The sequence below is a fragment of the Stegostoma tigrinum genome, chromosome 10, assembly GCF_030684315.1.
Source record: "Stegostoma tigrinum isolate sSteTig4 chromosome 10, sSteTig4.hap1, whole genome shotgun sequence".
Taxonomy (NCBI): Eukaryota; Metazoa; Chordata; class Chondrichthyes; order Orectolobiformes; family Stegostomatidae; genus Stegostoma; species Stegostoma tigrinum.
The window spans coordinates 11,338,862-11,365,278 of record NC_081363.1 but is presented as its reverse complement, the minus strand read 5'-3'; the positions used below and the strand labels follow the sequence as shown (position 1 = coordinate 11,365,278).

The following is a 26,417-nucleotide window of genomic DNA, read 5'->3' as shown; positions in this document are numbered from 1 at the left end:
ACTCCTATTTTCTATGTGATTCCTGCTGCGTAGTAAAAGGAAGGGGGCAGAGGGGTATAACTCCTTTAACCCGAAAGCTGCAAGATGCCAAAGCTAAGTGGGCCAGCAGACTGACTCAGTGGCCTTTCTTTGACAACTAAGTTCAACTTTCCGGCCTCATTCAGCATTCACTAACTACAGAGCTTTGGCAGCTGCATTATGCATTTACAGTCTGTCACTGAGCCGTTTGTTTGCACTCTGTGTGCACGTCCCCCGACTGAGGGTGCAAAAGGCCCACAAGGGTTCCCTGTTCCTATGGTTTCCTCATCTTAGCCTGTTTCTCCTGCCTCCCCAGGGAAGGACACAACACCCGGCTCCCACGTGAGATTCCCCAGCCGCTTACTCCGGGCGGCTTCCTTCTCGTTTCCCTTCGGATTTCTATCTCTTATCTTCAGCTCCCCCACAGGATCTGCTCTGGCCGGTTCACGTTGTAGATTTGTCGTGTGATTTGGCCCGAACCCGGCATCGGTTTTGAACTCTCACTTGCACTGTCACAAATTCCCAAATACTGTGGCATGATGGGAAGAAATTGCATTTATATGGCACCTCAACCAATGTGAGTACCAGCCAGAAAAGTACTCCTGAAGTGTGGCCACTGCTTTAGGATAGCAAAAGCCTCGGCCAATTTGCACGCAGTCAGCTCCCACAATAAAAAGCAATGAAATAATAGGCGAATAAATATTGAGCAGGGCCTTATTCCAAGATAGCAAGGTGTAGAGCTGGATGAACTGTGTTCATCCAGCTCTACACCTTGTTATCTCAGATTCTCCAGCATCGGCAGTTCCTACTATCTCAGGGTCTCATTCTGACAGTGCAGCACTCCTGCACTTCTGCTCTGGGGCTGTCAGCCAAGATTCGCCTACATGTTTGCAGTGGAGTGGAGTTGAAGCCTACTAGCTTTGGTCTCTGAGCTACCCACCGAGTTGACAGCTAGGGCACAGTAACAGTGTTTCACTGAAGCTTCAGTAAGTACCATTTAACATTTCAACCCCCTCACACTTTGCCCCTTCCTGCCAACCCCATCCCCCAACCCTGATGTATAAAAAAAATTGATGAAGTGGAAGAATGTGAAGCAAAGGAGGGGCATTGGAACGGAGTGAAAAAATGATTCTTCCTGTTAAATTATTCCTTGACAATATTCCTTTGTTTAAACATTTAGCATATACACGTGGGAGATGTGCACCTCAAGGGAAGAAAAAATTCCCCTCTTTTATTCATTAGCAGGATGAGGGAATTGCTGGCCAGGCAGCATTTATTGCCCATCCCTAATTGCCCAGAGGGCAGTTCAGAGGCAACCACATTGCTGTGGGGCTGGAGTCACATGTACGCCAGATCGGGTAAGGATGGCAGTTTCCTTCCCTAAAGGGCATTCATAAAGTAGATGGATTTTTCCCAACAATGGACAATGAATTGATGGTCATCATGAGATTCTTAATTCCGGATATTTTATTGAATTCAAATTCCACCATCTGCCATGGCAGGACACCAGTTCTCCAGATTGTTTTCTGAGTCTTGGGAATTAGGAGTCCAGTGATAATACCATGAGGCATCGCCTCCTCAATGCATATAGTTCAAATCTTTATCACAAAACCAAAGGTTTCATACCATTTTTAGTGATAATAGTCTTGCAATCAATTATTCCTACAGATAATAATTTCCAGTCAAAAGGTTACAAATTTACTCACCCATATATCTACCCAACCGTATTCAGATTCTATGTCAGTAAATGACTATATCATCAAATCATATTGAAACTAATACATGCGATTGTTGAACAAAAACCAAAACCAGTCATATATGTGGATGTCCAATCTCTAACTGGCAGTAAGTACCTGTGATTACAGAAGACCTATCCTGTTTATTTCCCCCTCCATCAAGCTGCATTGGACTACCAATAGTCCAGAGGGTGTGGCCGTAGAGTAGAATGAGAAGTATCAATGGAAAATGAAGATTAATGTACAGTCCTTGCTTAGATGCTTATCTGCAACTTCCTGTTCGCCTACTTACCAACACATACCACCCCCCGAGTACCACCGTTCACACAGAGTAGAGGAAACTTCATTCCCTGCATTTCATATTGTTCATGAATTACCTTTCCAATGCCTTCACTAACAGACATGGATTGCAACGGCCTGAGAAGGCAGCTCACCACCATCTGAAGGGCAACACAGGATGTTGAACAAAAACCAAAACCTGCTGCTACTGAACACTCCACCAAAGAGCTGACACAATATAATAGGCCAAATGGTCTCCCTTTTCCTTCATTCTACAAATAGTGCCAAATCAGAGCCAAACTAAAAGATGCACCTGAGATAACAAGGTGTAGGGCTGGATGAACACAGCAGCCCAAGCAGCATCATAAGAGCAGGAAAGCTGATGTTTCGGGCCGAGAAAATTCTTTAGAAAGGTCTAGGCCTGAAAAGTCAGCTTTCCTGCTCCTCTGATGCTGCTTGGCCTGCTGAGTAGCAGAGGTGAATGTGATTTGATTTTTATGAACCAGGGATGTGATGGAATGAATGTGCAGTGTTGACTTATTCTGGGTCACGTTATTCGGGTCATGATGTGTAGTGAATGCATCATTGCGAGGGAGGAAGAGGTGAGTTTAGAACCATTACTCCCAAAGCTTCCCATCACCAGCTTTTCCACATGTCACACCCTGGCTACATGGATCGAGACTGTGAGCATCAGGTTCATCAACAAGTTCATTATCTCCGCATCATGTCACCACCAAACTGGTAGAAGGTGAAATAAATTGCTTCTGGTCTTTTCTTTACCAGGCAGTTCCTATGTAATGCCAAAAGCAGCAACAGGTCAGAGAGTCCCCAAGAAGAGTCCATGGAAAGGGTTGACCTTTAGTCTGACCTCCTTCTAACTATTGGAAGGTGATTCTAACAGTCAGTCCCAGCTGTTCATCAGTGAGCAGGGGAAGCAACAGCCTAGTGGTGTTATCATTGCACTCTTGATACAGAGACCCAGGTAATGTTTTTGGGGACCTGGGTTCGAATCTTGCCACAGCAGATGGTGGAATTTGAATTCAGTAAAATCTGGAATTAAGAGTCTAGTGGTAACCATGGATCCACTATCAGTTGAGATAACTGGTTCACCAATGCCACTTAGGGGAGGAAACTGCTGTCTTTACCTGGTCTGGCCTACATGTGACTCCAGGCCCACAGCAAAGTGGTTGATTGTTGGCTGGCAATCAGGGATGGCCAATAAATAATAGATCAGCCAGTGACTCTCTCATCCCATAAATGAAGAAGAAATGAAAATTCAGTCCCTCTCATGCATGTAACCCAGGTCGACTCATCCCAGTGCAGTCCCGAGGGAACGCTGCACTGAAAGAGATGCTGTCATTCCAATAAGATGTTAAACTGAGATTCTGTCTGGTCTCATGGACATATAAACTATGATGTGGGGAAAAGGTGAAGTTGTTTAATTTGGCAGGAACAATAAAAAGGAGATGTAATGAGGGATTGGGTGCCTTCATACATGAATCACAAAGGTTCGAACGCAGGTACAGCACGTAGAATGTTACTATTTATCATGAGGTGAATTCAGTACAAAGGTAGAGAAGTTATGCTTTAGCTATGCAGGGCATTGGTGAGACTACACCTGGGGTAGTGTATCTAAACGTTTGGCTTCTTTATTTGAGAAAGAAAGGATACTAATGGTTACAAATACATTGGATGCAATTCAGAGAAGGTTTACTGGACTAAAGGGGAGAAGAATATATCTGCTAGAAAGCCTAGAAGAGCAAGGGGTGACTTGATTCAACCATATATGATTTTGAGGGGCATTGACAAGATGCATGTGGAGAGGATGTTTCCTGTTATAGGAGAAGCTAGAACTTGCTGATGGGGGGTGCGTGGGGTGGTCACAGTTGGCCATTTGAAATATTTACTTGGCGGATGGCGAGTGTCTGGAACTTGCTTCCTGAAAAGGTAGTGGAGGCAAAGTCCTTGATCTTTTTTGAAATAAGAGACTCTGGACAAGCGAGAGAGTAAAGGATAAAGGGACTGAACAGCCTACTCCTGATCCTAATTTGCATATATGTATGTATTTCACAATTTCGATGAAGAGGCGAGGAGTTGTCCTCAGTGTTCTGGCTGCTTGCTATCCAGGAATCAACGTCACAATAAACAGATGACCTGGTTGTTATGGTCTGGCTATTTGTGGGGACTCAGTGAATGAATATTAGCTGCTGCGGTTCTTATGTTACAACACATATATTTGATGAGCTGTAAAGGGTTGTGAGACAGCCTGAGGCAGTTTACTTTGTTACAAAAATACGGATTTTGAAGATATTACTGGGGTAATGCAGGAAAACAGCTTTGAGGGAAAAGGTTAGCCATGATCTGGATGAATAGTCAGGGAGACTGTATGGCCTACTCCTCCTGCCGTTTTCTAAGTTCCTGCATCTCTAAGGTTGTCTTTGCAATACCAAGTGTGCACCTTTATGCCTCATAGTTAAGAAACAACTATCTGGCATGACTGAATGCAGGAATTGGACTGTGAGTCATTCCCCAGGATGTGAAGAACCCCCAACGCCAGTTTCAACAGTGAGGGTCTCCAGCTGATTCTTACCCACTCATTTGTGAAGAATTCTATTGAAGCAATTGGCACCCAAACCCTAGGACCAACTGAACTGGACAGGCCATACAAATGCTTTGGCTACAAAAGCAGGTCAGGGACTGGGAATTCTGCAGAGATTTAGTCATCTCCTGACTCCCCAAAACCTGTCCACTGTCTACAAGGCACAAGTCAGGAGTTTGATGGAATACTCCCTACTTGCCTGGATGGGTACAGCTCCAACAACACTCAAGAAGCTTGACACCATCCAGGACAAAGCAGCCGCTTGATTGGCACTAAATCCACAAGCATTCACTCTCTCCACCACTGATGCTCAGTAGCTTCAGTGTGTACTATCTACAAGATGCATTGCAGAAATCCACCAAAGATCCTTAGGCAGCACCTCCCAAAGCTATGAACATTTTATCAAGAAGGACAAACGCACAAGGTATATGGGAACACCACACCTGCAAGTTCTTCCTCAAGCCACTCATCATCCTGAATTGGAAATATATCATTGTTCTCTGAGTGTTGTTGGATGAAATTGCTGGAATCCCCTCCCTAACAGCATTGTGGATTGACCTACATTACATGGATGGCAGCAGTTCAAGAAGGCAGCTCACCACCACCTTCTCAAGGACAATTATGGATGGGCAAGAAATGTTGGTCCAGGCAGTGACACCCACATCCCATGAGCGAGTAACCCCAAAATAAAACCCATGAACAAACGGCCCCAAAATAAAACCCGTTCAGGACAAGCTGTGCCAGTATGTGAACCTTCCAAGGGTTGATGAAGGTATTTGTCGAGATTTCTGTTCCTCAGAAGTGCAGAGTTGATATGGTGAGAATGAGGCCCTTCAGTCAAGTGTGCCTGGAAGAGTGTCTGTTCCTGCCTGGGTCTGCAGCAAGTTCCCCCAACAGATGAAGATATGGGTAAAGATCAGACAGGGTAAGGAGTCACATTTAGAATGTGTATGCATCCTTTCGATCAGTAAAACGGAGTTAACAGCGCGATGCACAGAACTGTACATATTTTTAAATAATTCTTTTTGGTTGCTGTGGTTGACAATCTGGATTGGCCTGTGGGATTTTCCCAGCATCAGCCCGTGGCCAAGCAGCAGTGGCATAGTGATGACCGTGTGGGTATAACAGACGGGGCTGGAATGGGAGACTTTTGACAGCAAGGGAACCCGCTCTCCCTGAATCTCCCAGTGTCTTTCTCGTCAACCTCCTTCCTCCCCTTCCACAGCCCAGACACACACACACACACACACAATTCCTCACACCTTCCCTTTCAGACTATCACCCCAACAGCGAAACCCCATGGTGTGCACATTCTCCTCATTCCCCGAGCAAACGAGAGTGGACGGGAAGCAGGAGGACAGGGACAGGAGGAGACCACTCGCAGAGGAAGAGACTGCTGGTGCCAAACCTCAAACGTTACCCAGCCTGAAACCAACCCCATCCACCCAGCATTATGGACGGAGGAGTCTGGCCTGGCAAGGCAAGCTGGCTTAGGGACAAGGGGCTCAGAGACGTTGATCTCAAGATACTGGACCCCGTCTGCCACCCACCTCTGCATTGCTGCTTGGGCAGTGCTGGGCACTGGCTGTCTTCCTTGAAGGTTATTGGATAAAGTTGAGAACAGCTGAGGGTCTGCAGTGCTTACCCCTCACTCCACTCTCCCCCTCTTCAAACACCCTCCAGAAACTCCCCAGCTCCCCCAGACCCAGCCAGCGAGCTCTCTCCTTGCGGCCAGCCCTCACAGGGTTAAAACTGGTTTGTTCCCTCGGAGTTGCTGGGAGTAGGACTCCCGAGCCGAGGCGTCTCAGTACTTGAGCGCTGCACTGCATCAGTCGGGACGAGTCTGGGACTGAGAGGAGCCTGGAAGGTCTTGGGAACTGTTAGCCTGTTGGTTTATTCATTTTGGTTTTTTTTTGACCGTTCTCATTGTGTGTTGGTGTGTGTGGGGAGGGGAGAGAAGAGGTTCTTGTGTTCCTACCTTTTGGAGGAAGATTGTCTCAATCAGTGTGTTATTCAGTGCAGGGAGCTGATTACTGATCATGTCCTGCAAATTGGTTCAATGTTCCCGTTTGCTCCAGGGACTCACGGCAGCAAGTTAAGAGCGAAAGTGGGAGTTGGGGGTGGGTTGGGGGTGTTTTGGATTGGCTTGAAGCATTCCAGAAGCGGGGGGTGGTATATTTGCTTTTTTTTCTGGGGAGGGATATAGTGGGGAGGGGGAGGTTGGTAGTGTGAAAGGGAAGGTGTGAGGGAGTGTGTGTGTGTGCGCCTGGGCTGTGGGAGGGGAGGGAGGAGGTTGAAGAGAAAAGACACTGGGAGACTCAGAATGCGCTGTCTTGCATCATGAGTGTTACTGACCGCCCGGGAGCTGTGCTGTGCTGTAGGACGGCCTTCTCAGTGCGCTGACCATGCACATGAAGAGGAACTTACTGAGGTCGGCTCCCAGACACCGGACCCCTCGCCCCTGCTGCCGCCCAGCGACCTGGATCTGGTGCCTGACCCTGGGATGCGTCGTGAGCACCGTGTTCTGCTCATCATCGGGCCCTGCCTCGCACCAGGACTATCACTTCCACGGCAGCAAACATCACTCAGTCTCTCCCATCTCCATCTACCGCTCCCCAGCCTCTCTGCGAGGCGGCCACGGTGCGTCTCTCTCTCTTTAATATGCTTAAAACTTGTCTCATTTATCTGCTTTTTTATTGAACTCCTCTGGTTCCGAACTGCCCGAATTTGTGCATTTCTAAGCCGGAGGCAGTTAAGAGCGGAGCAAATTTACTTCTACTGTAAGTGTAGAGCTATTTAACTGTGTTCCTGTTCAATGTACACCAAATGGTTAATGGGGGTTCTCTCCAGACGGGGATGTTCAGCTTGATTTCTGCATTCAGATTCACACACGCAGAGAGAGGAGAGTTCAGAACACAGCTGATTTTATAAAATAAAGGTAACAGGGTAGGGGCGTCAATTATAAAATGGATATTCCGTTAAGAAACACGGTATTTCCCCCTCCGTCAGCCTGCTGTTTGTTTTTGAGGGAGAATGTTGAACTGTTCCTAGATTGAGACCAGATAAGTCAGAGTTCACTGGGTAACACAGGGAGCCAAGTTTCCAGTGTCAAAGCCCAAAGCTCACACCGAGGGCTGAAAAATTCTTTTAAGAGTGGAAATCTTCAAACCATCGCCTCCCTCAGACCTGAACAAATCACGAAGGGCCATCGAAGTGAGCTGATTCCTGAATGGAGATGCGGTGGATTAAGCCAAATGGGAAAATGCAGAGCTTCCAGGGATAGGACAGGGAGTCTGGGTGGAGGATTGGTGGGACTCGATGGGCCGAATGGCCTGTTTCCTGCAGATCCCGGAATCAGATGGAGAGCTTCGAGACTTGAAACGTTAACCTGCTTTCTCTCCGTGGCTGCTCCCTGACCCCCTGTGATCTCCGGCATGTCTTGCTTCCAGTAGGGAATTCCGTGTCCCTTTTAGCTCTCAGGAGGCGCCCGGTCGTTTTTGCTTCTGCTTCTGAACCCCGACTCCCGACTTTATTTGTTCCCTTCAGCAAATGGAGTCATGGGACCTTTTAATGTTGTTTTCCCCTTCGCAAATGACACTCCCTCCCCAGTTCACCCCTCCCCACAACAAAGGGGTTGCGGAGAAATTCCCTTGAGATGTCTCTCTATCGTCCTTAAGACAACACTCCCCCTCAGTGTATCTCCCTCCTTCTCCCCGTCTCTCGGCATCTTTTGTTGAACACTGCCTGTTTTAATTCGAATGGAGACAATGGTAATGAGATTAGGTCCCAGGCAGTGATTGGGATAATTGGGTATTTGAGTTTGCAGGGAGAGCTCTGAATGTCACAGTCATTTTCATTTTTTTGATATAAATAAATAGATTTTAAATTTGTACACTGGGTGTCGATATATCCCCCTGGGTGCCGGAGTTTCCATTCAACAGCGGAGCTATGAGGTTGGTTCGTCAGAGTGTAGGCAGAGATAGGCAAGGTGATGTGTGTGTACATATAGATAACAAACTGGATCACAATCCTGCAGCACCTTCGGCCCGTCATGCCTCCTCTCTTCCCCCTCATCAACTTCTTTCAAAGAGCTCTTCAAGTTGCCTCACTTCTCCCTGCTTTCTCTCTCCCGTTATCCTGAAATCCCAGTCCTCGACCCCACTTCAGGAGCTGATGGGATGCAAGGAATTCCAGCATCTGCAGTGATTTATCCTAACAGCGGCCCTCTCCTGAGGGACACCAGAGAAAGAGGAAGGGGGAGAGGGTGGTGTCTGTGTGTGTGATGGTGTCATTGGGGGAGAGAGAGAAGCTGGTTAAACACACCATCAAGGAATGAGGAGGTGGGAGGGGCAGGTTTACTCTGGGAGGGTCCCCTTATGGAGTTGGAAGATGCTTTGTGGGAGAGGAGAGTGATTCTTCGGCTGATTAGCCTGAGATTGCCCACTCCAATATATCATCTATTGACTCTGGGTAGTCATTCAGGGTCAGATGGGTCTGGAAGCCAGACTTCATTAAGAACATTCTCACTGTCCCACAGAGTGTTTCTCTTTAAATCTGAGCTTGTCCTGCAAAAAACAGTGTTTCTGAGAGGAGGCCTCCTCTGACCCAGCGATAGTGTCCCTTCGTCTAGACCAGAAAGCCAGCATTCAAATCCCATCTGCACTGGAGGTGGCTTGGAATATATTTGCTAGTGATGCAGTGATAGTGTCCCTGCCTCTAAGCCAGGAGGCCTGGGTTCAAGTCCCACCTGCTCCAGAGATGTGTTTGAACATCTCTGAACAGAATAATTGACAATATCTACAGACTTTGGTGAAGAGTGTTGCAGTACAGTGGTGGTGCTCCTACCTCTGAGCTAGGAGACTTGAGTTAAGGTCCTACATGCTGAAAATGTGTGTGCTAAAAGATTGATTAAATATATCTACAGCCTGGGGGTGCTTTCTGGCCAGGGACACTCTATAACTGAGCATTCTTATGCATTTTATCTTCTCCTTATTTTTGCTGCTAACCATTTCAGTTCGTACACATTACAGTTTGCCTCCCAACAGCCACATTTGGCTATTTTCGTTAACAACATTCAACAAACTTTTTTTAAAATATGTGTTTTTAGTCAACCTGCTGGGGCATGTGTGAAAGGCAGTAAAAGCAAGTCACTGCGGAAGTTGGAGATCTGAAATAAAACAAGGGTGCTGGCAGGGGTTGGGGGTAACAAAGTGCTGGAGAAACTCATCAGGTTCAGAAGCCTCAGTGGATAGAAAACTAACTCTGCTTCGGGTGAACCTCAGCTGCAGCCAGACCTGCTGAGTTTCCCCAGCACCTTCTGTTTTTACTAGGTTGTAACTCCCCTCCGGTGGAAGGTGGGATATAGATATCCTCAACCCCCACATCCAGGGGTTTGGACACTACCCACTGCACCACAAGATTGCTATGAGCAGCAGGCAAAGTATTAATAACACTGTGTGGTAAAATGCTCAGGTTTGTCGCTCTGAAGTGTTTTGGGAAACAGTGTTTAGAAGCTCCCTGGCTGCCAGCAGATACTGAAATAGAACCTGCAAATATCAAACTCCTCTCGCCTATTCATTCACACTCCCAGCACCCCAATACCAGCTGCAGGCTGTGCCTGTGAATGTGAGATTGGAACCCAGCTCTCAGGGCTGGCTTGTTAGGTACATCCAGGCTCACTGACTCACTCACTCACTCTGGTAAATTCCTCATGTCAAGCCGCCCGCTCTGTGCTGTCGTCAGGAGCAGAGAGCAGCTCCCACAGCTAATGCTTTAACACAGAAAGTACAGGCTGCAATGCCGCTGTGTAAGCAATACAGGCACAGTGCTGAGTGAATAGTGTGAGTAATACAGTCAGAATGGTTTTGGAACGCTGTCGGTTATCAGCAGTACATCCACAGTGCTGATTGAAATGCTGTCACTGATAACAGTTACAATGCTCACAGACATGTCAATTGTAGTTACAATGCTGAGTGAATTACGTTGGTGTTTCAGTTGCAATGCTGATTAAATGGTGTTGATATCACAGTCATAATGTCGATTGCATGGTGTTAGTAATTAAGTCGCAATGCTGATTGGTGTCAATATAACAGTCACAATGCTGATTGAATGATGTTAATACGACAGTCATATTGTAAATTGAATAGTGTCAATATGATAGTTGCATTGCTGATGGAATGGTGCCAGTATTGCAGGTACATTGAATATTGAAGTGTGTCAATATTACAGTCACATGCAGATTGGATGATGTGGGTGTTACAGCCACATTGCAGATTGAATGATGTCAATATTACAGTCACATTGCAGATTGCATGATGCTGCTGTTACAGTCACAGTGCAGATTGAATGATGTCAATATTACAGTCACAATGCACATTGAATGGTGTCAATATTACAGTCACATTGCAGATTGCATGGTGCTAGTATTACAGTCACATTGCAGACTGCATGGTGTCAGTGTTACAGTCACATTGCAGACTGCATGGCGTCAGTGTTACAGTCACATTGCAGACTGCATGGTGTCAGTGTTACAGTCACATTGCAAACTGCATGGTGTCAGTGTTACCATCACATTGCAGATTGCATGGTGTCAGTGTTACAGTCACATTGCAGATTGCATGGTGCCAGTATTACAGTCACATTGCAGATTGACTGATGCCAGTATTACAGTCACATTGCAGATTGACTGATGCCAGTATTACAGTCACGTTGCAGATTGAATGGTGCCAGTATTACAGTCACATTGCAGATTTAATGGTGCCAGTGTTACAGTCACAATGCTTGAATTACATAAGCAACAGTTACAATCCTGTTCTGTGATGTAAACTGTTGATACAATATTATCTCTTATACGATTACATGGCCAGTTGATTGTGTGTAATTGAATAAGTGACATAGTCATACTGTTTGTTGATAGTGTCATTGATACAGTCACAGTACAGGTGGAAGACTGTCAACGATAGTTACAATACCAATCAAATAGTGTCAGTGATGCAATCACAATCCTGGTGGAATAGGTCAGTAATACAGTTGCAATGTTCACTGAATAGTGTCATCAGCACAGTCAAAATACCAGTGGAATGTTGTCGGTGACACAGTCATAATATTAATTGTATGTATCAGTAACTCAGCTACAATGGTAATTCAGTTGAGTCGCTGGTACAGCTGCAGTGCTGATTGAATTGAGTCTGTAATGCATTTACAATACTGACTGACTGTCAGCATCATGGTTACAATGATGTTGATAAACTGTGAATAGTATAGTTGGTTTATCTGTGAAGTGGATATATTTGTCACTGTTGTTTGAATTGTGTGGAGATTACAATGTTTTTTGAATAGTGTCATTAATACAGTCACAATGGTGACTGAATATTGTCAATCTTCCAATCACAATATTAATTGAGTAGAATCTATGTTGTGATTTGAATGTTAATACAATATTGTTAATAACACAATTATTACGCTGATTGAATGCTGTCAGTAATTGAGTTTTGATGCTGGTTAAGTTGTGTCAGTAATACAGTGAAAATGCTGATTTGATACAGTAAATCGTGCAGCTTCAAATCTGAATAAGGTCATCAATACAGTTACAGTAATGCTGGAATAGTGTCAGTAATTGAGTTGCAATGCTGACTGAATGATGTCAACTTCTGTTACAACAGATTACATCTGCAGTAGTTTGAAGTTTAATACAACAGTGCTAATACAGATTGAAGATACAGTTTGTGTTCAATAGTTGTTATAGTGCTGAACTCTGGGATGTAGTGGTGGAAAGCAGGAAATATTTTCCTATTTGTTAGCTTTTAACTGCCCCATTCAATGCAATTGCACATTTTTGATTTTTTTTTCGCAATTTATTTAAATCCTCTGTTTGCTCACCCTCCACACTAAATCCCCTTACTCTGCGCACCCTCTTTAATCTGGTCACGTCTCCGGTCTTATTTATAATCGAAGAACTGTTGTGGTTTGTGATGGCAAAAGAGCTGGCGATCACTTATGTTGCTCTTTAATAAAGAAATTCCGTGCCCACAGTGTCAACGGCAGACAGATATACGTTGAGGTGAGAAGTGACAGAACAATATAACTTGATAAAGGGAAGCAGATTCATAGAAGACAATTTCGCAATGCTTCTCTGTTCTGTGCGAGTTTGCTTGTTGTCATTTCCGACGTACAGTGACAGATCGAGATTTTCCTCGAAGAGAGTTGTACTGATTGCAGGGACAGACGGGAGAGCTGAATCAATGATGTTTGCGCATTGGCTGACTATGTCACTGCAAAGATAAAGCTATGTGCTGAATGTACAAAACCACAAAAGAAACTCACATGAGTTGTACCCTAGGCAAACATGGTGCGGAAATGAGACCCGATTAAGATCTTTGACTGAATTAAAATTCAGCCTACTCTGGTCTTTGATTAATTGGACCTTGTACATCATCATCAACAGTATCAAAAGGCCTTGGGTTAGGAATAATGCCTGCATTATCAACATCTTGTTCCCCCCACCCCCAGCTCCAAACACATTCAAGTTGCATTGCTCCTTAATGAAATGGTTTAGTAATGATGATGAATGCTGAGAGTGAGGATCTTTATGTTAGGCTCTGGAGTCCCCATTCATTTACATTAAGATTAAGTGGCACCATGTAACTGGTTTTTGCTACCTGATTGAAATTCAGGTTCTCCCTCATGAGAAAGGGAGAAATTGGTTAAGTGCCTTGTTAGTGAAAACCTGCTTGCAACAGTGACTGAGAACGTGTCTGCATCTGCAGCTCTGGGATTCAGTGGTACAACCATGACGGGCTGGGATTTGGCTTCCTGTCCCATGAGCTGATCGTAATCTCTATTGGTACTCTGCACAGAGTATCTTCCGAGATCTGCACACTGCTGCAATTCTGGCCCCTTCAGTAGACTCAGTTCTAATTATACTTCCATTGGTGGCTGTGCCTTTATAGCCTCCTCCATTTAAACTTCACCACCTTTTAAAATGCCCCTTAAACTTAGCTAATCTAATATTCATTTATCTAACACTGTGTAGAGTGGTGTTGTTGTGAAATACCTTGGAACGTTTTCTACTTAAAGGTTCTATGAAAATGCAAGTTATTGTTGACTATCGGAGGACAGAGATTGAAGGCTAAATAATGGAATAATGCTGTTTTGTATCCCCTATGAATAAAATTTGTGCCTGCCCTGTAATGAAAATCTTATTTTTAGAAGATAAATCAATTTTACATTTTTATTTTGTTGATTATTTTAGTTGTTATGGTCCCAGCTGATTTTTACCACCAGACAGGTCTGATTCCAGATAGATATTTAGCTTGATGGAGGTTGCAGAGTTGGTTTTAACAACAGAACAGAAGTTGATTACACAAAAGAATTACAAGTAAAATAAAACGGACCAAGCTGTCTAAATACAACACAGATTGAAACATTCCAAAATAAAAAGCAACACAAAATGGTATCTGCTTCCTAACATCATCAGATAACAGTTATCCTAAAATCCAGAGAAATATTTTCCCTGTTGACTTTGAGTTAATCTTAACTGTCTCTGCTCCATTCAGGACCCATTAACTGTGAGGCTTTTCTCTTCAATGGCTCAGACAATTAAGAGCTTAAACTTTCTCAGAAATTTAATAACCAGCACAGTTTTAATGCTTCTGGAAAGAAGTTTCACAAACCACTGTCTTCCAATGAGGTCACCTATTTCCTTAACTGCTTCAAATAATCTCCTTTTTCTAGGACAAATTATATTTGGTTCTGCCCCCAGTCGCCTTTGAACTGAACCCAAAAGCTTTTCAACTAATGATTTTTAAAAAAACTTGCTCATCTTAGTCTCTGCTAAGTTAAAGGCTCAACATTTTCTCTCTCTAGTTATAAACCCCCACAGTTAAATCATACTTCCCTAAATACTCCAGGAGGCACATAGTGGTTTAAAATTGGGGCTCTGTAAAGGCTGAACAAGCTGTTTGTAATCCCTTTCACAAAAATTGGCCGCTTCATTTCCACTATTTGTTTAAAATCTGACCTCTAGAAAAATATATTAATATACATAAATCATACAGCTTTCAACACTCAATTACTGGAAATATGTTGACACTTCCAATGGCATTTCTCAGATGAGATACTGTATCATAGGAAATACGCTTTGCATGATTTTTGTCAAGTAAACAGGTGAAGTTAGAATTTAACTTATGATGTCTGATTGTTATCATGTTTTTGTTTAACACCATTCACGTTTATTACCGTTCAAACAACAGAGGCCCCAGCACTGATCCTTGTGAACATCACTGGTCACAGACCTCCAGTCAGAAAAATACCCCTGTATGCCCTTAAGCTACTGTCGGTTTTCTGTGACTAAAATAACTTTCTTATCCAATTTACCAACTGACTGTGGATCCCATGTGATTTAATCCTCTGGACCAGGTGACAATTCCTCTCCATAGTTTCTCTGTGGAAGTAAAAAGTACACCTCACCCATAAAATAGCACTGAACCTCTCATGTACGCTCATCTTGCCAGCCCTCCAGAACTGCCCAGCCATTAGATTCAGGAGTAGGCCATTCAACCCATTGAGCCTGCTGCATCATCAGATGCTGATTTGATATTATTCAACTCCACTTTCCTGCTGTTATCCTGTAACCTTTGATTAAAAAAACTATCTCAGCCTTGCGTATACTTAATCACCCAGCCTCAAAGGCCCTCTGCAACAAAGGATTCCACTGATTTACTACTCTCTGAGAGAAGAAATCGCTCCTTGTCTCAGTCTGAAGTGTGTGGGCCTCTTAATCTGAAATTGTGCCCTCTGGACTTAAACTCTTCCTCGGGGAGAAACAACCTTTTCACCTCTACCCTGCCAAGATCTCTTAAGTATCTCGTTCGTTTCAATAAAGGTAGTACCTTATTCTTCTAAATTCCAATGAGTACAGGCTCAACCCACTCAGCCTGTCCTCATTAAACCAATCCTTCCGTACTTGGTGCTGGTTTAGTGAACCTTCCCTGGACTTCCAATACCAGTATATTTTTCCTTGGTTATTGGACCCTAAACTCTTCATGGTGTTCCTGCCGTAGTCTGACCAGTGTCTTGTACACTTTGGTGAAAACCTTTCTACTTTCATACTGTGTTTCTTTTGAAATAAGCACCGATATTCCATTTGCTTTCCCAATTACCTGTTGAATTTGGAGGCTAACTTTATGTAGTTCATGCACGTAGACCCTCAAATTCCTGAGTTCTACAGTTTTTTTCTACATTTAAATAATATTCAGCTCCTCTATTCTTCCTGCTAAAGTGCACAACCTCCCATTTCCCCACGTTATATTCCATGTGCCAAGTTCTACCTGGTTGCTTAACCTATCTGTATCCCTCTTCAGGCTCTTTGTATCATCCTCATCACTTGCCTTCTGAGCACTGTGTGTTATCTGTAGACTTGGCTATAATACATTCACTTCCTTCATCCAAGTTATTCATATGTATTGCATATCCTTGTAGCTCTCACACTGATTCTTGTGCCACACCACAAATTGTAGGTTTTTATCCATTTATCCCAAATCTCTGTCTTCTGTTGGTTAGCCTCTATCCATGCTAATGTACCACCTCCAACACTGTGGGTGCTTATCTTTTTAAGTAACTTAATGTGGGCTGCCTCTAACAATTAAGAAAAACACAAACATCTAGGACATTTCTGTGAGCAGGGCAGGAAAGAAATTATAGGACCCCTCTTCTTCCAGGATGGGAACTCATGCACACTGACGTATGCACATGCACATGCACGCATATTGACATGCACACACTGCTGATGCACACATGCGGAGACACACATATACATATACACACTGAGACACACACACACACACACACACACAAATGCGCGGACAAATACGCGCACTGGTATACACGCAAAAGAAACACACAAACACGCGCACACACACACACGCAAACAGACACACGCATGTAAACAGATACACACCATCTCTCACGCATTGACAAACATAAATGCACAGGTGTCTTAGAAAAGAACATGAACCTGTATAGAGAAGGGCTCGAGTGGGTAAGCAGAGAAAAAAAAGATTCTTGTCAGCGGCTGTTTGCTGCAACAATGGTTCACACTGTCCAGAATCAAAGATGATGAAGTAAATGCCGGTGATAATTGTACTACATTTAAGGATTAATTATCCTCCTGAGTAATGATAGTAATTGTGGCTTTGAAAAGGAGAAAAGACTATGATTAAAAAAGAAAATAGAATTTTGAGATCGCGCTGACCATTTATTGGAATGGCACCAGGGAATGTGGTGCGTCGGTTTAATGGAGAGATGAAAGATAGTGGTACTGTTCTCCCGAGTGGAGAGAGAAAATGGCTTGAGAGGGTAAGCAAGGAGATACTGTTTTTACTGGCAGGATGGTCGATGTCCTGATGATGTAGATTTGAGATGTTGAGGAGATTCGTTTCTCAAACACTGAATAGGCATAATCTAAAACTCATTGCCTGAGAGCATCATCACTAGGTCGTACTTTCACCATCAGTACATTCATATGACCTTAAGACTTAGAGTCAGAAGGAGGCCACTAATCCTGTTTAGTCTGCCCCAACGTTCAATGAGGCCATGGTTGCTCTGATAATCTTGAACTTCATTTTCCAGCCTTTACGCCACAACACTTGTCTCCCTCACTGATTAATATCTGTCTACATCAGCCTTGAATATCCTTAATGACCCTTCAGAGCAACATGGTGGCTCTGTGGTTACCACTGCTTCCTCACAGCACCGGGGACCATGGGTTCGGTTTCACCCTTGGGTAACTATCGGTATGGAGTTTGCAAACTCCCCCCCCAAGGTCTGTGTGGGTTTCCACCAGGTGCTGTGGTTTCCCCCCACAGTCCAGAGATGTGCAGGCTAGGGTGGATTGGCAGATCTGAAGTTGAGATGGGCCCTGGTCCTCAAGAGTGCCCTGGCTATGGTGGCAGTTAGATACAGCAACTTTGGCAGAGGCAGTGTCCTGGCTCTGGTCAGTGGGCAGATGCATCATCTTTGGTATTGTGGCCTCAGGGAATGCTTTGGTGGCTGTGTAGTTTGGCAGTGTCCAGTAGCAATGTGTTGTTGCTGTTATACAGGGCCTTGGTGAGGGCACACCTCGAATATTGTGTGCCATTTTGGTCTCCCTTTCTGAAGAAGGATGCTCTTGCTCTTGAGGGAATGCAACAAACGTTTACCAGGCTGATTCCACGGATGGCACGTCTGACTTATGTGGAGAGATTGATTAGGTTGGGATAGTTTTGCTGGAATTCAGACAATGGGGGGGATCTCAGAGACTTATAATCAGGACGAGACAGGGTAGAAGCAGGGAGGATGTTTCCGATGGTGGGTGTGTACAGGTCCAGGGTCACAGTCTGAAAATTTGGGGTAGATGATTTAGGGTGGAGATGAGGACATATTTGTTCACCCGAAGAGTGGTGAGCCTGTGGAATTCATTCCCACAGGAAGTACTTTATGTGAAACATTGTATGTGTTCAAGAGGCGACTAGATATAGCACTTGGGGTACGGGTAGAAAGCAGGATTAGGCTATTGAGTTGGACAATTAGCCATGATCCTGAAGAAAAGCAGAGCAGGCTCGAAGGGCTGAATGGCCTTCTCCTGCTCCTACCTTCTCTGTTTCTGTGTAGCCCCTCAGGAAATCAAGAAGTTACAGATGGAACAAAAAAAATGTAGACTTGTAGACATTTTACTGCATTGGCATACATAGCGTAACTATAAATGAATTACAACAAATTGCTATGCTAGCTATAATATCCCATGGCATGTCTTAGTCCTCCAGTGTGCTTACTATCTCTGCTCTAATCTATGGAAATAATTAGCAATAGTGTGCTAACATGGAAGGAATGGACATCTCCTTACCGTACACTAAGATTCAAACTACCTCCCCAGCTCTGACTGTCTCTGTTTAGAGGGGCCTTTGTTATTTTTGGTAGATTATATTGGAATCAAGACAAGCACTTTCTTTTAGAAATTCCCTCACAGTATGAGGGCATCTCTGGCTTGGCTAACATTTATTACCCATCTCTAATTGCCCAGAGGGCTGTTAAGAGGCAACCATCTTGTTGTGGGTCTGGAGCCACATGTAGGCCAGACCCTGTAAACATGGCACATTGCCTTCCTGAAAGGACATTTGTATACCACAAATTTTGTTTTAAACAGCAAACAGCACTGGTTCCATGGTCACCAATAAACATACTTTTTTTAAAAATTTCAGATTTTGCTGATTTCAGGTATCACCACTTACCATGCTGAGAATTGAACTGAGGTCCCTGGAGAATCATAGAACCCCTACAGTATAGATATATGGCCCATTGAGACTGCACCGACCCTCCAAAGAGCATCTCACCCTGAGCCCTTAACCTATTCCTGTAAATTTGCAGTTCCTGTGGCCAATCCACCTATCCTGCACATCTTTGGACAGTGGGAGGAAACCCGAGCACTCAGAAGGAACCTCGCAGACACAGAGAGATGATGTAAACTCCACACTGAGAGTGAACCATGGCTGGAATCGGACCTGGGTCCCTAACGCGGCACTAACCACTGAACATGCATCTTTTTCCCGGGGTCCAGTGAGATTATTGCTGTACTGTCACCTCTCCAGTACACAGCTTCACAATTCCTCGAATATGCAAACTAAACAATGGATGGGAAACTGGCATGTTTTTGAGAAAACGTGATTGCGCCCTTAATTGATCTGCAATCCACTCCATCCCTCAGCCAGGCTAATTATTTTGTGAGAAAGCCGAACCCTGCAGTATCTTGATGGATTAACTCCAGGTCTCAGTATAGTTCAATGACTATCCCTGGGACTGTGTGTCTCAGTAAATTAGATTAAATGGAAATTGTCTAGCTCCTGAAACAGAACTTGCCCTCTCCTTAAAGCAGGCATTAAATGAATCACAATCTGTTTTAGATTATTCACATATTTGGGTGGGAGTTTGTTTTCCTATTTCAGCCTTTGTACTTACCTGGAAAAAATCTTGCTCATGTTTGTCTTTGCAAATACTGAGCAACTTTCAAATTTTCTATTTATCGCTGAGCGATGCCTTTGGGTTATTTGAGTTGGGGGTTACACCTCGGCAGTGGCTCAGTGGATAACCCTGTTTCTCTCCCACATCCCAAGGCAAGAGATTCGGGCACAGAAATCAATGCTGATCCTGCCAGAACAACGCCGAGGGCATGCTGCAGTGCCGAAGGTGCCATCTTTCCGATGAGACATGAGGTGAAATTTTGTTTTGCTGCCTCTTCCCGCACACTCGGTGCAGGAGTGAGCTGGCAAGGGGGTGATATGTGGGGGTGGGGAGAGTGGTGCATACGGCTGGGTTTAACGATTTGACCCATCTCAGTTGGTATTTCACCAGGAGCAGACAAGAGGCATCCGTTCTATGTTCTATGTTCTATTCCTTGTGGCTATGCTGGGAGAACTCGCTCCTGCTCGAGGACCCTGTGCCGAATGTAGGCCTCACTCCCTCCAGTCAATTCCCCATCTTCGCCCCTCCCATTCCTCTGATGATCACCCCGGTCAGAAACTCCCTCATTGACCTGTACTGGCAAGCATTCCCAGTGGTGTGGCTGACAGTAAGGAGTTGCTTCCTCTGCTGCGGGGACAGAAGACTCTTTTTCTAAATCTATTCACGGCTGTAAAATTGACTCTGAGCTAACCTGGCCAAGAAGGAATCAGAAACAAAAAAAGAAATTGCTGAAAAAGCTCAGTGGGTCAGGCAACATGTGTGGAAAGAAATCCGAGTGAATGCTTCGGGCCCAGTACCCCTTCCTCAGAACTGATGGCAGGCAGGAAAATGCCGGTTTTTATGCAGAAGATAGGGTGGGTGTGGAGTGTAAAGAATAAATGATAGGTGGGGAATAGAGCCCAAAGGAAGAGAAGAACAGATGATCAGACAAAGAAGTGGATAACGATTGGGCCAGGGGGGTGAACAGCTATTAATGGGGACTGTTAGTGCCTAACAATGGGTTGTGTGTAGTCGCAGACTATGTGACAGCAAGGCCTGATGTATGGGGTATCGGATAAGGGCATGGGAGAGCTCAAACCCTAAAGTTATTGAACTCAATATTGAGTCCAGAGGGCTGAGGGTCCCCAAGTGGAAAATGAGGTGCTGATGGGCTCGCTCCTGTCTTTTCAGTCTGAGGACACAAGGACCGTATTTAAAATTAACGTCAGCAGCGTTCAGGCAGTGACCCCCAGCCATTATTTTAGTGAGGGAAATATGGTTTGCGAATTGCCAGGTGCCACAAAACACCAGTGTGATCATTCTGGGATTTTGGCATGATGGGACGAATACTGGTGTTGCCTGGGAAACCCAGGGAGAGCTTACCAATTGTTTCCAAAATGGCCAGTATGCCTGCTGACATAAGTGGAAAATAACTCATTTTATGTGATGTACTTTAAGGTGACAAAGTAGTGTGTGAGTGGGGAACTCATTTAGGAGGATGGCAGCAATGGGTTGATGTTAAATGCTGAAAATGCTTTTTAGACTAACCCTACTGACAATTTGCACTCTGCGCAGCTCCAATGAAGTCGGTACAGTCCAGGCCCAGTGCTTAGGAAACTACATTGGAGGGTTCGACTCATCGTTATACCCATAGGAACCAATTAAGAGATTGTGGTATTAAATCTGCTACACAGTTAAGTGGAATGTGAATGTGATGAGCAGGATTGAAGCCTTTTTTTTCAAAGGACCTTCAGGACTTCAAAACAGAAATAACCATTTTCCTTTCTTGTGGTCGAAGCTTGCTGAGGGTTGCTCTTGTGAGATTTGTGACAGCTTCTATCATATCCTTTTGCGCTCTCAGTGCTTATTTCCTTTTATTCTTCAGCGAGATGCGTGTGTTGTCGGCAAGGCCAGCATTTGTTGTCTGCCTATAATTGCCCTTTGCTCAGCGATTTCAGGGAGCAGGCAGGAGCCAAGCCCATTGCTGTGGGTCTGGAGTCACATTTGATTTGATTGATTTATTTCTTGTCAAGAGTAACTTCTGACAAAATACAGTGAAAAGTGTTAGCGTAGCGCTGTCTGGTGCCATCTTAAAACACGGAAATAAAACTAAACCCGAGAATGCAAAGGCAGGAAAGTGAAGAGACACAAAGTGCCCAACTTTACAGTCCTTATAGAGTGCTCAGTCATGGGCTGCTGGTCAGACATGAGTCCCTGTCACATGGTGGCCAGATGGGACTATAATAATTTAGGATATCTGATCGGCGTGGACGAGCTGCACAGCTCAATGGCAGGGGTGGATTTTATCCCTATAATTTGTGTAATGTGACAATCTATGTCTGATTGGAAAAATATCCTTTCTTTTAACCATGATAAGTTGCTGAATTTAATCCCTCTTCACTTTACAAAAAACATACTAGAGTTATAGAGATATACGGACCCTTTGGTACCACTCATCCAAGCCAACCAGATATACAAAATTAATCTCGTTCCATTTGCCAGCATTTAGCCCATATCACTCTAAACCCTTCCTGTTCATGTATCCATCCAGATGCCCTTTAAATGTTGCAATTGTACCAGCCTCCACCACTTCCTCTGGCAGCTCATTCAATAAATGCTGCTTTGAGGTGTCTTGGGAAATTTAGTGAAGTTAAAGTGGCTATATAAATGCAATCAGGTTTCGCCCCTCCTTTTAAATGAAGTGCTGTTTATCGCACATTGTTCTGAACCACAAGAGTGTGACCTTGGGCTGTGGCAGCTAGCTCTTAAGAAGAATGGTGTGAGGTGAATTATCCATACCATTCAGTGCCCTGACTGGGAGTGAACTTGTTTCTAAGGTTTGTACGACGATGCCGCTTTCCCTAGCTCAGCAAGCAGTCTCTTCATTAAGTCCATTCCCATATTCCCACTGGCCTGGGGGGTGGACTGACGTCATCAGGACATCAATCAGTAACAATAGAGCATCCTGCACTGTTAACCGCTTGACGTACTGACTGAACTTTCCCAGAAGATAGACAGACTGAATTCTCAATGAACACAACTATCATGTTTGCTTCAGCTATGTGTCTGAGGTGCGAAGCAGTGCCAAGGTACGGTGTGATATTATGCAAGCTGTTTGGTTGGGTATCTATTTGTACAATCGGCAAAGTGACACTTAACCCTTTCTAGCCTGGCCAGACTGAACTTAGATTCTCATTCAAATGGACTTCACTGCATCTATAGGCAAAGGCCGTGTATGTATGTGTGTGTGTGTGTGACATAGGGAGAGGAGAAGTGTTTGTTAGACAGGCAAGAGTGAGTGTGTGTGAGCAAGGTGAGTGCATGTGTTAAGAGCAGATGTATGAGCGTAACAAGTGTGTGTATGTGTGTGTCTGTGTCTGTGTGTGTGCGTGTGTGTCTTTGTGTGTGTCTGTAAGAGGTGAATGTGTCGAAGGAATGTGGGTGTGTGAGAGGTGAGTGTGTCTATGGGGCAGGTGGGTATGTGCCTCTGTGAGTAGGAGGGGTGAATGTGTGTGAGAAATGTGTATGTGAGTTTATGTGCGATGGCAAGTGTATCTAAGAGGGAAGACTGTGTGTAAGTCAGGCACACCTTATACTGATAAGCAGCCTCTGTAGGACTTTTGTATGTTTGCTCTTCATTAAAAAATCGTAAATTGCTCCATGCTGTGAATCACTATATTTGAAATGTAGTGAGCTTTAAATGGAAATAAGGTGATGCTTTTGCTTAGAAAAGATTATAAAAAAGTCATGGTGGTATTTAATGGTGGAGAGCAAAATGCTAATAATCAAACCCCTCTGTCCCACAAGCCACATTGTTAATATAAACGTTTTGACTCAGTCACCAAAATAGCCTTCAGTTTCCCTTTTGAATATAGAATAGAACATTCTTTTATGCTGCTAAACAGAATAAAAGAAGCATTTACAATTTTTCAGCTCAGTGGCTAGCACTGCTGCCTCACAGCATCAGGGATCCAGGTTTGATTCCACCCTCGGGTGACTCTGTGGAGTTTCCACATTCTTCCTATGTCTGTTTAGGTTAGAGTTGGGCGCTCTGGTTTCGTCCAAAGATGTGCAGGTTAGGATGGATTAGCTGTGCTAAATTTCCTATAGTATCCAGGGATGTGCAGGTTAGGATGGATTAGCTGTGCTAAATTTCCTATAGTATCCAGGGATGTGCAGGTTAGGATGGATTAGCCAAGGGAAAGATAGGGCGGGGCAGGGGCTATGACTGGGTGGGATACCCCTCACACAGTTGGTGAGGACAGAATGGCCTGCTGCCAAGCCGTAATGATTTTGTGATATGATTTTTTTAATGAACTTGAAAATCTAAAGCAAAGTTCTTTTTTAAGAAGAAGTTGCAAAACTGGTGAACGAACCAAGCAAGCAAGGAAGCATCCGGATTTAGAAGTATATCCCTTTTTAACCCTAACAAAAACACAGTCACACAACACCTAAGACAACACAACTCTGCAGAGATTATATTTTAAAAAGCGATAAAAGAAAGCAAATCACCCTGATTGCCCAATAGCCTAAGAAACAAAAGTAGGAATTTGCTGAATTCTCATAATCCACTGGAATTCTTGTTGAAATCAAATTGATTGCAGCCATAGACTGATGGAAGACCTTCCATCAAAAGTTTCAATTCTGATGGAAATCAAACTATCCCAAGTTCCTTGGAAGGTTTTCACAGTTCAGATTTTCAGGCTTTACAAGTGAGTCAAGAATCCGAGATGTGCAACTTTTATCAGGTTCCCAAATATTTCACCCAAGGCAGAATCACAGGAGAACGAGAGATTTGCCTTTACTTTGGAGACTTTTTCTCCCCTTTTAGTATAAAAACTAAGAACTAGAAAGGTTGCAATGCTCCCATCAGTCCAGTCTCTGCCAGTCAGGCTTTGCAGCAATTGAAGCAATAAACCCAATCCTCTCGATCTCCCTAAAAGCATTGCTTGGCTCTTTTTCCAAAGTCATTTCCTATTGTAATTAACAGATCACTTACAGCCCACATTAAACTGTTCACCTCACCTTCAGTAAACCTTGTTTTATCCAAAGATTGCCCAAACAGTTCCATTTATTCTCATTTTTCATACTGTTTATGAGTAGAGGCATGTAGTCACCACGGTGGGGTCTAGTGCTGGCTGGAAAGCTGGAAAAAGCCCCATGCACCATTTTTTTTTTCAAGCTAGGCCTGCTGTATTACTGGGCAGCGATGGGCCTTATCCCGAACAAGAATCCCGGGACAGAAGACCCTCGGGTTATGAAAAGTGGGTGCCACTGGGGAGCTGATGGTTCCTGCCAGTATGACACCCAAATGAAAAATGGCAGGACAGCAGGTCACGAGTGCAGGAGGAAGGGGGCCTTGGGTGGTGATCTACATCAGGACCAAGATTGTAAGTACTTCTCAGTGTCTCACCCCTTCTGAACAGTCCATCAGATGCTGACTGTCTTTGAAAGAAGACTAATGCCCACCAACAGCTGGTTGGATGCCATTGGGGTTGAGAATGAGCCCCTGACCCGTTATTAATTTCCCATTGTTAGGGCTTAATTGGTCAGCTACAGGCCTTCTTGCCAAGGAGTGGAGGACAGAAATGGGATGGGTTCATTGCCAATATGGTGCCCCCTGCCCCTCGCTGCCCCAGCAATTAAATGTGTCCCCCCACCCATCTTGCATTGGATGTTGGGATTATATTCCACCCCAGGGTGAGATTTAAATTCTATTGTGGTATTAATTGGAGGAGGGGTTGGGGGTATTTTGGGTGTCACTGGGTCAGTGACCGGAGGAAACAGAAGGAATGCCCCAACTCCCTCCCCCTCATGTATGTGGCAGATGGGCAGCTCTTGCTGATTCTGTACCCTCGCTGAAGTTGATCCTCTGCCATCCCCCTCCGCTGGCACAAGCTCCTACAAGAAACATCCTCCTCCAGCAACCAAGTCAAGACTTCAGCTCCCAGAGAGCAGCGGAAGCAGTTCTTCTCACCCTAAGGAACGGTGCTATGGAGAGAGTAACTAATGGTGATGGGAGACGAGGAATGGATGTGGCAGGAATGGTGGGATGGGAGGAAGGACCTGACAATGGCCTTTAACTGTGGTATTTCTCCATGCAGTTGTTGATTGGAAAAACTCTGTAGCTGGCATCGGATTCTAACTGGAAGTTTTCTCCTGGAGCTGAGATTATAGAACGTAGGAAGGAAATATTGACATGGCTATGGGAAAGGAAGTGACACAGATCAATACTCTTTCAAAGAGCTAGTATAGGCACAGTGAGCTGAAAGGTTTCCTGCTGGGCTGTTACCTTCTATTTTCTTGTGTTGATCAGCTGGCTGCCTTATTTTTTTTCCCCCTTATTCACCACAGCTTAGCAGCATTTCATAGAATCGTAGAATTCCTACAGTTTGAAAATAGGCCCTTCAGCCCAACAAGTCCACACTGATCCTCAGATCATCCCATCCAAACCATTCTCCTCTAACCCACCTAATCTACGCATCCCTGAACGCTATGGGAAATTTCCCATGGCCAATCCACCTAACCTGCATACCTTTAGACTGTGGGACGAAACCGGAGCACCTGGAGGAAACCCACGCAGGCACGGGGAGAATGTGCAAACTCCACACAGACGGTCACCCGAGGGTGGAGTTGAGCCTGGGTCCCTGGCGCTTTAAGGCAGCAGTGCTAACCACTGAGCTACCATGCCGCCCGCATTTATTGCCCATCCCTAATTGCCCAGAGGGCAGTTAAGAGTCAACCACATTGTTATGGGTCTGGAGTCACATGTAGGCCAGATCAGGTAAGGATGGCAGCTTGCTTCCTTAAAGGGC

The 26,417-nt window shown here is 44.6% G+C and overlaps 1 protein-coding gene across 32 annotated transcripts in view; it reads left to right on the top strand.

Annotated features, from left to right (window-relative positions):
- nrxn3a (neurexin 3a) overlaps nucleotides 1-26,417 on the top strand; it is a 2,036,587-nt gene that overhangs the window by 1,338,249 nt on the left and 671,921 nt on the right. For 2 of the 32 annotated variants that reach the window (XM_059649001.1, XM_059649002.1), the window contains exon 1: nucleotides 6,854-7,272. The exons of 28 other annotated variants lie outside the window; for them this stretch is intronic. In XM_059649001.1, the coding sequence (XP_059504984.1) occupies nucleotides 7,038-7,272 (235 nt within the window). In that variant the 5' untranslated portion in view covers nucleotides 6,854-7,037. Of the gene's footprint in view, nucleotides 1-6,853; nucleotides 7,273-26,417 lie in introns of those variants that run through there. 2 more of the 32 variants (XM_048537438.2, XM_048537437.2) reach the window with 1 other exon arrangement.